Source organism: Hydractinia symbiolongicarpus, chromosome 7 (assembly GCF_029227915.1).
Source record: "Hydractinia symbiolongicarpus strain clone_291-10 chromosome 7, HSymV2.1, whole genome shotgun sequence".
NCBI classification, from domain to species: domain Eukaryota; kingdom Metazoa; phylum Cnidaria; class Hydrozoa; order Anthoathecata; family Hydractiniidae; genus Hydractinia; species Hydractinia symbiolongicarpus.
The window spans coordinates 6,579,875-6,592,923 of record NC_079881.1 but is presented as its reverse complement, the minus strand read 5'-3'; the positions used below and the strand labels follow the sequence as shown (position 1 = coordinate 6,592,923).

The following is a 13,049-nucleotide window of genomic DNA, read 5'->3' as shown; positions in this document are numbered from 1 at the left end:
CGAGATGGGATAAGAAAATGTTTGTTGGTTGATATTTTTATTATTTTTTTTATCGTGAAAGTTAGGGTCAGGTGGGCCCGTAGAACAACTAAATAAGTTAGAATCTAAACAAGAAAAAAGCTTACGACAACGAAAATATTTATGATTTGAAAAAAAAAAAAAAATTATTCATATTTAATTACACTATTTTCTCATGACATTAATTATATGATACGCAATCCACGATGTTAGGTGTCCTGATTCCAGTACTGTAACAATTTGCCACTAGATATACGGAAAGTGACAACTGTAAATGAATTTAATCAAAAGATCAAAGATTTCGAATTTTAGATTATTTTTTACCTAATATTTGAAGGTGGTTCTTAATTTTCTTTTTTTCAACAACTCTCTATTTTTGGTCTCGAATTAGTTTTCAACATTTTATTTTCTCACATTCGTTTCTATCTATCTATCTATTATTTTGAAGAATGTATTATACTATATAACATGTGCCGGACTCTTCATTTATAGTTAAACATTCCGATAAATTAAAAAAACTAAAAAAATAGCTATATAAAAAGAGGTGGGGGAGTTCCCTTTAAGTAAATACAGTACAGTTAGATTTTCCTCAAATACTAAGTTAAACTAACTAACTATAGCTAACTTGTAAAAAACAGTGTTTTCTGTCATCGGCTGCTCTCCTTCCCAAAACTTGCTTGTTTGTTTACAGTTTCCAGCGCCTACCGCTTCTCCTTCCACCATTTATGGCTCCAAAGTCAACTATGGACTGTTCCATTTTATAGCATTCTGTTAAATACCCACTTCTAGGAATTATTTCAAAACAAATATGGATTCCGAAGAGCAAACACATGAGGAGAAATCAGAACCTACAACACATTTGGGGAACAGTGATTCAGAATTTAAATTGGTTAAGAGTGCTGCAAATTCATCTAGTGCCATCGGTATATACAGCATATACATATATGTTTCCTAGGCATTTGAAAGCAATTCTTAATCGCAAGGCTTTTTTTATAAAGAGAGGTAAAATTTAGAGCAAATCCGAGCTAGCTAAACTTTTTATAATATAGCTATTGTTAAAAATATTCGCTTACTTTAAAAAGCGAAAAGTTGGTAAATTTGTGAAAACAATAAGCCAAACAAACAGTAACACAAACACACTCACATACTGCCTTTGGGAATTAACAAATTGCATTATTTGCCTTTCTGAAATGCCCATGCAAATGTGAAAGGCTTTCACATTTGCCTTTTCGTAAATAGCCAAAAATGGATTATTTTTTTGCATGCTTTTCATTTCGTTTCCAAGCCTCTCAAAGAGGAGGCTATGTACAGCAGCGCAAGTAATTAAAAATGATGCTAATGAAACATATTTGTTGATGTTGGCGTATTTGTATATACAGAAAACTAATTAGGCCACCATCAAAAATATGTTGTGTTCGCGTCCGGAAGACCCCGCAAAAATAAGTCGGTTGGGCTGTCAGGCGTATTTTTTCCGGGGATTTTCAGATCGAAGCAAAATTCGTTCCCAGGGCCAAGACAGTATAGCGCCACTCGACATCGTTTGTAGACCATTTTTCGCTGCCCTGTAAAATGTCAGTAGCAACAGGAGTGCCCTAGAGGAATTAATTTTCACCAAAATTAATTTTCGCGAAAATTATTTTTCGCAAGTTTTTGTCAATTTTACAATAATTATTTGTGGCAAAAAAAATTTCTTTTTGAAAAATATTTTGAGCAATTTTTTGCCGGTCTTTTTCCGACTTACCGACTCGGGTTTTTACTACCAAAAGTGAGTCTGTCGGAGGACGCAAACGCAATATATTTTTGATGACGGGCTTATACTAATACACTGTGTCTGTATGTAGAGGCAAAATTGCCATGTTTATTTCCCCTTGATGCATAAGTAAAAATGTTGGATAATACAGCACAACCTTAATAACTTAGATGGACATCAATGTGTTTATTAAAATTAGTAAAGCCATTACAATGCAGTTAAAACTTTAACCCAAATAACTTAGAAACAGTTAATTTTCATAGCATGTTTAGCTATGGACCACCTGGGAAAAATAGGACCAACTTCCTGAAGTTGAGTCGACCCACCAGTTTTAGAACAGACAGGTTGATAATGTCTTCAAAAAAACTTTAATATTTCTTCAACCCTTTGTCAAAAGCACATGATCCTTTACATTTTCTTGATCAGCATTTCTAGTTTTACAAAATAAAGGCAACAGGTAAAAAAAAAATTACATTTTTTTGTGTATTGATGGGTCCTTCCTGATGTCAGCAAAATTATTGTGTAGTGTATTATTTGTATTGCAGCTTTTATATATTCTCGCATTTGCCTTAAAGCTTTTGTGGGTTTGTTTAAAATTCTTGTTCTTTATGGTAAGCAAGATTTCCCCGTATTTACTCCAAAGCTGCTCCCAACGCCATATTCAGGGAAAAACCTTTTTGATGTTCATCCTCCTTTAAGCAAGTTTTGAATATTTACTTTTTGTTGATACCTATTCCATGTCTGGTTTTAATTTAATTCTTTTATCAACTTCAATTAACTGTTTAAAACTTGCTACAATGATATGCTGCAGAGTAGTTTGCGTTTAAAACTCACACAGCCAATGATGACAATAACATTGTCAATGACGAAAACTCACTTGTCTTTCCACTATTTCATTTTCCTTCTATTCCAGTTAATGTCTATGTAAAGTGTGTAGTAAATGTTTGAAGCTTGTTGACTTCTCATTTTCATACAATCAGAGCTTTAAATGTTGGTAGTCCTGAATCAGTAAAACAAGCCTTCTTGCATAAGTTTGCTAGAAGTGGTCTTGTCATAATATTGATTTTTTTTTCGCATATGATTAATCCTTAAAGCCAAATTGAGATTTTATATCAAAATATACAAGAAATAACTAGTGTACATTTTCACTGTAGATAAATTTGCATCTCATGAAAATTTCATAAGATTATTTGTAAGATTCGGATCAAATTGCAGTTGTAGGGTAACTCTAACCATTAATAATAATAATAGTCAATAAGACCCGTGGAAAAATCCACTTAGGCAGGATAACAGAGAAAAACAACCATCATTTAAATTTAGCTGACGTCCGCTGAGACCTGTCAGAACACAAAAAAATTTTTTTATAAATTTGTATGCCTGTTGCCTTCATTGTATAGATCTTGAAACGCTGATCAAGAAAATGTATAAGATTGTGTACTTTTGACAAACAAATGCCGAGATATTAGGGTTTACAGGTTTTTTGATGACGTCATTAACCCGCCCATTCCGTAACTGATTCGGTAACCCAGGTTTGAAAAACTTACCCAAATTAGTCCCAGATAGTCCCTAGTTACCCACGTAGGAGATGATGTCAGTTATTTTCACCCGTTTTCAAGTTATTTAGCCCTAAAATTAAAAATGTGCAATGCAATGGCTTCACTAATCTTAATATACTTTTATTTAACGTCAATATCGCTTTAACGTCAAAGTTTAGTTATATACAGAACAAATTTATAGGCGATGTTTTACAGACTTTATCAAAGAAAATAGTAAAGATATTCTATCCACTTTGCAAAAGTCACAGACAGACAGAACTGGCATATTATTATATAGATTTATAATGAAGATTTATAGAAAATACTTATAAAGACTTATAAAAAATCTTATTTCAGGCTCCCACGCTATATATACCATAGATGAATTAAATGAGAGAATATCTAATCTACATTCATCCATGAGTGATTTTTATAATAAAGGTCAAAGCTTGGCCATTGATGAAGATGACGAGGATTCACAGAATGAATTAAATGAGTTGCGAAAAAAGCACCAGGATTCTGGTGAGTGTACCCACGCATCTGAAATAAATATTATTTATGTCTTTCTTTTTTTGCTATATATAGGTAATCCCAGATTTTTTGGAATAGTGGTTTCGAAAATCTTTACCCAAAAGCAATCATTTACTTCCTTTTCACTTTAGACTTATATGTTGAACTTGTCAATGTTCACTTGTCAATATTCACAAAAATAGTCTGGAATCTTAAGTTTTTCGGTTAGACCCAGAATCTCAATCCATACTAATTTTTGAAGTCAACATAGCCTATTCTGTCTGTTTTTAAACCATTTATATCATTAACAGAAAATTAAAATAAAACATTCACCATGAAAGCTCTCAAATGCAATTTAGATAAGGTGTATAATGGTATTTTTCCCGATTTCAAAATTGTTAATGACATGACACCAAAAATTCAGTATGAAAATGATAAAGTTACATGTCATAAGTTCTAACCAAGGTCCAAGAAAACCCATACCAAACAGGTTTAACATGTTCAACCATTAATCTTTTTATCATTTAATTACAATTTAGAAAGTGATCGCAAAGCTGTTCAAAAGTTCTCTGGAGTATACTCAACACACAAAAGTAAGTGACACAGTGACACTGAAAGAACATAATCAAAATCATCATTATAAAATTTTCTTTCTTAACTTTCTAATAATTTTAGTTTTAGGTTCATCTAGCTCAACTGTGAATCAGCGTGGTAATTTCCATACTAAAAAAGTAACGTAGATTTAAGTTTATAGGTGAATCTGTCTAGCTGAATGTAATCCAGACTGTGTTAATTCTGAACTAAAAATTTTCTGCATCAGATATGTGCTTAATGCCTTCTGCTAAAGTTTCTTGGTGTACCTCTGGGCTTTGCCCAAGGACCTATTAAGTCTTCACACTTTCTTACCCTGTTGTCCTCCTCCGTTGTTTATCAAATTGCATCAAAGTTACTGTTAACAGAAGTAACTTACGTATGTATTTTTGTTTTTTAGAAGCTTCGGTTCAGTTCAGATGAGGTATTGAAGTGTTGCTTTTTTCATGTATTTAGTTGATGTGTTTAATAAGAATGTAGAGTAAAGATATACTGAATTAGCAGAGAGAAAATAGTTTGGAAAATAGTAATTTTTTTCTTTATTAGGAACAACATTTTTTTTCACTTTAAGAAACTTAATAATGTCTACACGATATTTTTCAGTCGAAGAAAGTTGCTGGATGCATGTTTTGCAGTCGTGTTTTTTGAGAAGGAGGGAACATTGCTTTCAATATCGTTTTTTCTTCCGATATCAATTAAAAGACTTTTTAACCCTTTTTGAATATGACATTATATTTCCACCTTTCCTTTCAACATTTAATGAAAAGCTGTTTTTATTGCACGTGTGATTTCTGGTTATTAACTTTCTCATTGTTTAATGAAATGCTATTTTATTAATCAATTTAATTCATCACATTATCAAGTAAATATTTATCTTCAAATGATCATTCGTGAATTATTGCACTGTCACCAAATCATCTGTAACTATGACTAGCTTTCATCACGTTTATTTTGACTGACTGCCATAGCTGGCATTCGAAGCAAACATGTTCCAATTTACAGATATGAAAAGGTTTTAACAGAAGCGAGATAACAACAAAATATATTATTATTTTTTTGTTCTAAATTATATTTATTTATATATATTATTTCAGGCTGATCGTAGCGTGGGCAAAAGACCTGTTTTGGTTGAGTTGTATTCGTTTCCTGGTTATGATGAAGTCACTTGCACTCCATTGCCATATCCTCTTAAAGCACGGTCTATTTTAAACATTCTTTTGGATGCTCAGCGTGTGTTAAAGAAAAAGGTAATCTATTGTTTTTATTGTACTTTTGAACTTCACTAGAACTACTCGATTTTAGGAGTATAAATACATGCAGATCTAATTATATGAATATTTTTTTTGTCAACATATCTTATTTATTCTTTGGTACATTCTTTCATATTAGCCTGCATTAAAAAATGCTTTCAAAGATTTTGTTCAATCAAACAGCTCACAAGCTATTCTGCAGGTAGGTCGAAATGCAATTTAGTTTTACTTTTACTTTTCAAAAACTCGTTGATCGCATCTTAAATTAAAATTAAACTCCTCTTATTCAATGTTAGCCTTTTACCTGCCATTTTTTTTAATTACCAACACTTTAATAAATTATTTAGTAAAAACAATTTTTGTGTTTTCAAATTTTACAGCTAGTTTCCGTAATACACACCAAGATATATTTTCTTTACGGTGCACATGTTGAAATGTGTAACTCGAAAAGGTCATTAATTTGTTCACAAAGTGAAATTAAAATTGAGGTAGAGTTACTGTGTGTATCGCTAACATACTGCCTGGCAGTAAACCGAATTCATTTCGCGGTGTCGCAGACGAGACCAATATACTATGTGCGGCAAAGTTTATGTATAAAATATAAATAGTTGGAAATGGAATATTCTGTCTGGAAAAATCTCCTGTAAAGTTGCAAAATTAGAAATAAAACTTGTTTTCTTCAATCTATTTTTTGTTTAATCTTGGGCTATTTAGTCACCAGGTAAAGTGGAACCGTTTGCATAACAAATACGTCTACTCTGGTAAAAAAAAAACTTATGAGAAACTCTTCAGTTTCTTCGGTCACCACGTGTAATGGAAACTTCATGAAGGAGGTTTAAACTTTCCAATTTTTAAGTTTCTTTACATTGTTTAATTAGTTTTATTTATCCATTTATTTCACAGTATGTTAAAAAAATGGTTTCTGTGAGTATGAAACTATACGTCTACAGAGACTTGAAGCGAATCTGGTTCTGCTTCATAGTGCAGTGACTAAACTCTTGTGGTTAATAAGTATGAAAACATTAGTTAAAAATGTAACAGTAACGTAACTTGTGAACTTTTCTTTATTTTTAAGGATTCTTTTTGGTGGTATTTTTGTCATAAATATCAGGTATGATTCTATTTGTTTTTGTATGTTACACTTTACCATGGAAAAGTATACCAAGGTATCTCACAAACCTCGATTTAACGGTCATGTTTTACTTTAAAAATGTTTTAAGTTGCAACTCAGATTGGAAAAAGGGCGATCGAGGTTTAAATGTTCCCTAGCCATGTGAGTTCTCTGAGGCTACTAATGCCAAACACGTATAACATATATCTTCACAAGATCAACTTTCATCCCTTTTTTCATTCATTCAGAATTTGTGGTCTTTCTTGTGTGTTACGCCTTTTATCTCGGCTATCAAAGACGTTATGCATACCGAAATTAGCATGATCTCTTTGTAGCGACAAATCTTTACGCCTGTCGACATTGGACAGATCTCTTGCAGGAAAAACCTGCTCTTTTTTCTATAAATTCTCAAACTTGATCAGTTTATGATTAAAGTAATAATCTTGACAAGATAACTACACCCTTTTTTTTAAAGCGTAAAGTGTATAAAATATTTGGGCTTTGATTCCACATTGTGTTAAAGGTGGATAAAATGAAAATAGTTTTGGTAGAAATTATAATCTTATCAAGCAAAACTATATTTACTGAAATTAAAAGGAAAAAATATATAGAAAATGTAAATGTATTTTTTAAACAAGAAATCTGGTAATATACGACTGTAAAAGAAAATGAAAGAAGTAAATCTAAAAGTAAAGAAGGAAATAAATGAAAGTTGCATGTAAAAAAAACGTCCCAAAAATTATAGCATAGATGAACGAAATTAAAGAAATTTGAGATCAGCGAATAATACATACTATAACCATAAAATGAGAAGAAAAATAAGTATATTAAGCTTGATTAAAAAAACACTATGCTTATAAACAAGAAAGTGTATGTAATATGGTATTTGCCTTATTAACAATAAACAAGGTTAGTTAGCGTACAGGTAGTATTATATATGCATGCATGTGACCACAGTTATTAATCTCTGTTTATAAGTATTTTAACAGCTACCATTCTACCATTGCTTTAGCCAACAATGACATCACAATCTGACTTGTTTGCTCGCATCGCAAGAAATTATACAAATTTATTAGTAACATGGACAGGACGAAAATATCAGGAAATGTTATTTAAGGTATGTAGTAACTTGTAAAGAGATGCTTCATTTGCAGTCACATTGTGCAAATCTCCTTTATCGTTTGCATTGCTGTTTCTCTCTGTGGACTTAACTTTCATTAATTCCATTAAGGTTTTTTAAATATTTAATTTCTGATATCTGTGAAACATTTCGTCACTACATTCTCGAACAATGTATTTGAGGATGGATAAACAGAACTTAAACGTCTTTCCGACAAGTAGGTAACGACACACTTCTGTACACGAATTTGTGATTTTTTAAACTTGACTTACAACAGTCCTTAGACAGGACTTAGATCCGAGTTTCTTTGATTTAATTCATCAAATTTTTTCCAAGGGTTCACAAACAAGCTAGATTTTTTCGTGACTTTGTAAAAAATAAAACCACTCTGTATAATTTATTTGAATATTTCCTGCATAGATCTTGCAATTTCTAGCGATATATACGATTTTACAAAATATATTTAAAGCCTTTAATTTTGCATCCATATAACTCATCCACATGACTTTATGATCTTTCTTAGGATTATGCAAATTTGATGTCGCAGGCAATATATTCCACGTTTTGTTACGCTTTTCCTGCTTCCTACCGACAATTCAACGGCTGTTTTAGAGACGATTTGCTGGGAGTTATAACCATGTGGATGATGGGTCGGTGGTCCTGATATTATTACACTCTTGTATGCTCTCCTTAGCTTTAGAATAAAAACTTAATGACATAATGTCATGATGTCTTATTGTTTTTAAGGCACTAAACCTGCTCTAAGAAGCTGGAAAAATTGGAATTTTACAGACCTTGAACCAGCAGGATTAAGAAAAGGAGAGAAAATAAAAGACGATGCTGGGAAAGGTAATTTCCTTTAACTTTCATATTTTGTTTTGTTTTTACTTCTTTAATTATTTATTTTTATTTATATATCTTCTTTCGGTTATGACCTTAAGACTTCTTAGGTTTTTAAGCTACAAAGCTAATAAAAAGCCACTAAATTTTACGATGTAAAAAAGAGATATTTTCACAACAGACCTTTATCGCATATATCTTCTATGAAAATAGGTTGTTGAAGAAAGTAAGGGAAATTTTGACACCAACAAATAAATGTGTAACGACAAGCCCATTTTTTAATATCGTAATACTTTCATCTGTTGATTGTTCATTCTTTTTTGGTTAGACTTTGAATTTAAACAGACCGAGGAAAAACGAAAAAACGAACGACATTCTGCTCGCAAATTGAGCAGTCTGGAACCATTTTCAAAAAACAATTTTGATCCATTTTCCAATCAATCAAAGACATCTGAAGTCAAGCAAGACGAGTCAATGGAGCAAATGTTAAAGCAGATTTCATCGGTACTTGGAATTGTCGAAGCTAAGAAGAAGAAACAGGTAAAATAATATAAATTCTTATATTTCTCTTAAAAAAAATTTAAAGTTACTTCTTAACTGCTCCTGTTTTACGTTTTGCTTTGTTTTCGAATTCGTTTCCATCGTTGATGTCGTCATTGCAATAGTCTGCTTTGTTATCCAAAAATATCAAAATCTTGCGCAGAATTTATGAACTTTTTCTGAACTCAAATATTACCTTCTGCCAATATGGGTACTTGTTGCAGTTTATTTGTTTTTAGTTTGTTTGCTTAATTGTTTTTTGGTTTGTTTATTTTTGTTGTTCTTGCTGTTGCTCGTCTTGTTGTTGTTCATATTGTTTCTTCATTCGTTCGTATCCCTGTTTTCCTTTTTAGTCCTGTGCAGCTGAGGAAAGTCCAACATTTGCCAAGGTAGCGTTCGATCTACATGGCCGCAGTCCATTGGTTGCACATTTTTTAGAGTCTCATAATTTACTTCCAGATGCAGGCACATCAGTGCTGGTGCAACGAACTGAAATTTCATCATTGCCCTCGTATACTTTTTTACCTAGAAATTTAACCAACCGTTATGTCAGTGGTGTTAGGATGCCTAAATAAAAGTTGATGCTATTATTATAAAAAAAAAATTTTTTTTTTTTTGTTAATTTTCGCGGTCAATATGTCCCAACAGATCCTAATATTTCAATGTTGTATCACATCGCATATCCCATATTCGGTACAAAACAGTGATGAAAATAACATGATATATGAAAACGACATAAAATACGCCAATCTATAAACGCTAATAATCTATAAAAATACAAAAGTAAATTACGTAGTAAATTAAGTAGTAAAAAACAGTAATCTTTAATAAACGTGAAATAAAAATGTCATATTTTTTGAATGGAGCTTTTTTTCAAAAAATAGACAGAACGATGAAGATCTGAATAAGATCAGTTTGACCACGTTGTTTTGGTGAAAAGAATCTATTTGCTGAGGGGACTTATCAAAACTCGGAGTAGGGGTGTATTTTTAAGTTCAGATTTTTTTTCTTTGCTTCAAAATTCCTTATATACTTATCTTTTACATCGTATAATGATCTAGAGATATTGTCACCCTAATTAAGACCGGTCACATTTTCACAATCTCAGGGTTATGAAAATGTTACCAGTAATAATTTTTCATGGGTAATCTTGGAAGTAAAGTTTTGAAAGATTGATAAGTTCTAATCTAATGTTCACTTATAGAGCAGAAGCTCCTTAGTATGAAAATATAGTTGGTCGGTTGTAATTTACGTTAGTGGAAGACTATCGCAGGGATCTAGTTGCCAACTAACCGGTAAAAACTAAAATACTTACTAGGGAAATTACCGCAAGTTAATAAAACCTAAATTATAAATATTTAAACAAATTTTATAGGTCTTTCGGTCTAACTTTTAGCAAAATAAAACATTTTATTTACATTATTTTACCCTTAACTGTTAATTGTGTATATTATCTGCAAAAACGTACGATGAAGTGATTCAATGCACAAAGGACTCATTGAACGATTCACAAACGAAATATGAAAAGTAAGAGTTGATTCTTTAATATTTTATTATAATCACAACGATATTTTGTTTCTCTGTGAACTGTACCTAATTTATCTCTTCTTTTTAAGCATTCTAATTTTTCTGAGTGTGTTTGATCTGCTTTATGTTACAATTGTAGTATTTACATCAGCAGTCAAATGTATCACGTGTCTTCCGTCACTGACTGCGAGTTCCTTTTCTTCTCTTTTCGATATTGTGTCGTGACCACGTTTTTATGTTTAGTGCTTCGCAAGCTCACGCCAATGAACGCCTTAAGTGTATACAAAAACAGAAAATGAAAAATTTACAGTTTACAAGGTAACTTGATGTTTGTTTTTCAGTTTACTAGGCAACTTAAAACATCACCTCTCCAAGAATAGGTAATTTTATGTTTGTCATATCTAAATATCTATATCTGAATAATGTACCAAGAATGTGTAGTTATACCTAATACCGATATTTATTCTCTGATGAAGAAACACAAATAAATATTATGTGAAAAGTTTAAGATTTTACCAGTATTGAATTTCGCAATTTCGCGGATATTAAAGCCACCCGCAAAATTTAATCCCGTGGAAATTTTTAAATCATGTTGAACTCGAACCAGCCCGATTCACAATAGTTCTTGTCGAAAAATGCACGCCAAGATTTTTCATTCGCGATAATCTATGTCATGTCATGTCATGTAATTTAAGGTAGGAATAAAATAATGGTAAAAAAATATCGCAAAAATTGTCGAAGGGGTGCTATCAACGAATTCCACAAAAAACAAAAATCTGATCCCCCTCCCCCCTAAATTTTTAGATTTCGTCAAAAAAGTCAGGGGCGAAATTTTATCTTAATATAGTAGAGCAGAGAACCATATGATATTGTTGCTTTGTAATTTAACCTTCGAAACTATCCAGAACTTGGATTTCTATTTAAATCCCTTTTGTATTTGTTGGAACATGGAGGTAGAAATAGAGATCTATTTCTACCTCCGTAACTGAAAGTAAAAGTTTAACAGTTGTTTAAAATTCTCAGTGTTAATCATTCCGTGATTAAAAAGAATGCGCTACCCTTTAAACTTTCTTATAGTTTTTAAAGAGGGTTAATTAATTTACTGTCAAGTAGGTAAACTTTTCAACTGATTGAACTATTTGAACTCACATTTATTGTTTGTATTTTGTTGAAGGTGCTCAGGAAAGTTGTTGTCTAATCCTCAAGAGGTAAAAAAGATAAGTGACCTGTTGCGACTGCCAGGCGTAAGTGTTGTTGTTGTTGTTATTGTTGCTGTTGTAGTTGTTGTTGTTGTTGTTGTTGTTGTTGTTGTTGTTGTTGTTCTTATTGCTGTTGTTGTTGTTATTGTTGTTGTTAATGTCATTTTTATCTTACGTTCTATTCTGAACAGAAAGAGGAACCAGAAGACGCTGATATTCGTTGTGCGAAGCTTCGAAGTTTAGTTGGTCGAGCATTAGAAGAAGAAGATCACAAGTGAAATTTTAAAATACATGTGCTTGATTTTTCTCCTGCAGGGTCAGGATTTTCTTTCATTATCTTCTACTCGGAGTTACAAATGATTTATTGGTGGCCCGTTACTCAATTCTGTTAAAAAGATTGGCAATTTTTTTCGAATTGCTTTGCTTAACTGTTTATACTGGTTTATACATTATTGTTATTTTAAATATTTTAAATATATATTTCTATATTATTTATTATCTTAATGTTTTAAACTTTCTTAGTCAAATGTGTAACCAACCTGTTTTCAAATTCATTTTGTCACTTGACGTCACTGATCTCAAGCTAGCAGTTATAAAAGACTAGCTTTTTTTGATGGAGCCGAGAGACGTTGCTACACTGCTTCATACACACACAGATATTATAACACACATAACAGCGAGTTACGAAGCCCGACCACGATCGCTACGTGTCATGCCGCTCTTCTCCCAGCGTCTCCTCATTTTAGGCTTTTTTCACGTTAAAAATTCCTGGAAATGAGCGGTTGGTGATTAAAAATTATATCTTGGCAAAACATGCATGAGATAAAACTGGAAAAGCTTTAAATTTTTTGAAAAAACTTTTAATTAACCTTGCGGATATAAAATTTTGCAAAAAACTGCAATAGTAATTTATGCGAAATCTCCGAAAAATGATTAATCAGCTTTTTGCGTTTAGATGTATCACATTTCTGGTTTTGAACATTTTGTGTTCCTTGAGCCTGATGATGCCTTTAGCCTTGATGATGCCTTTAGCCTTGATGATGTCTTTAGCCTTGATT

General features: G+C 31.9%; 1 protein-coding gene across 3 annotated transcripts; it reads left to right on the top strand.

The window, feature by feature from the left end:
• Positions 1 to 496: 496 nt before the first annotated feature.
• LOC130649586 (protein FAM227A-like) lies at positions 497 to 12,825 on the top strand. Of its 3 annotated transcripts, none has more exons than XM_057455892.1 (17): positions 497 to 1,020; positions 3,661 to 3,825; positions 4,353 to 4,406; positions 4,489 to 4,544; positions 4,805 to 4,828; positions 5,499 to 5,651; positions 5,794 to 5,856; positions 6,730 to 6,765; positions 7,778 to 7,882; positions 8,409 to 8,535; positions 8,633 to 8,734; positions 9,054 to 9,265; positions 9,619 to 9,776; positions 10,715 to 10,792; positions 11,036 to 11,110; positions 11,967 to 12,036; positions 12,183 to 12,825. In XM_057455892.1, the coding sequence occupies exons 1-17, from the start codon at positions 849 to 851 to the stop codon at positions 12,267 to 12,269; spliced, it is 1,737 nt and encodes a 578-aa protein (XP_057311875.1). In that variant the 5' UTR covers positions 497 to 848; the 3' UTR covers positions 12,270 to 12,825. The 3 variants fall into 3 exon arrangements, with proteins under 3 accessions (XP_057311875.1, XP_057311877.1, XP_057311876.1); XM_057455894.1 differs by having other exon boundaries at positions 497 to 941; positions 3,745 to 3,825; positions 12,183 to 12,824; XM_057455893.1 differs by having other exon boundaries at positions 497 to 941; positions 12,183 to 12,823.
• Positions 12,826 to 13,049: the final 224 nt, after the last annotated feature.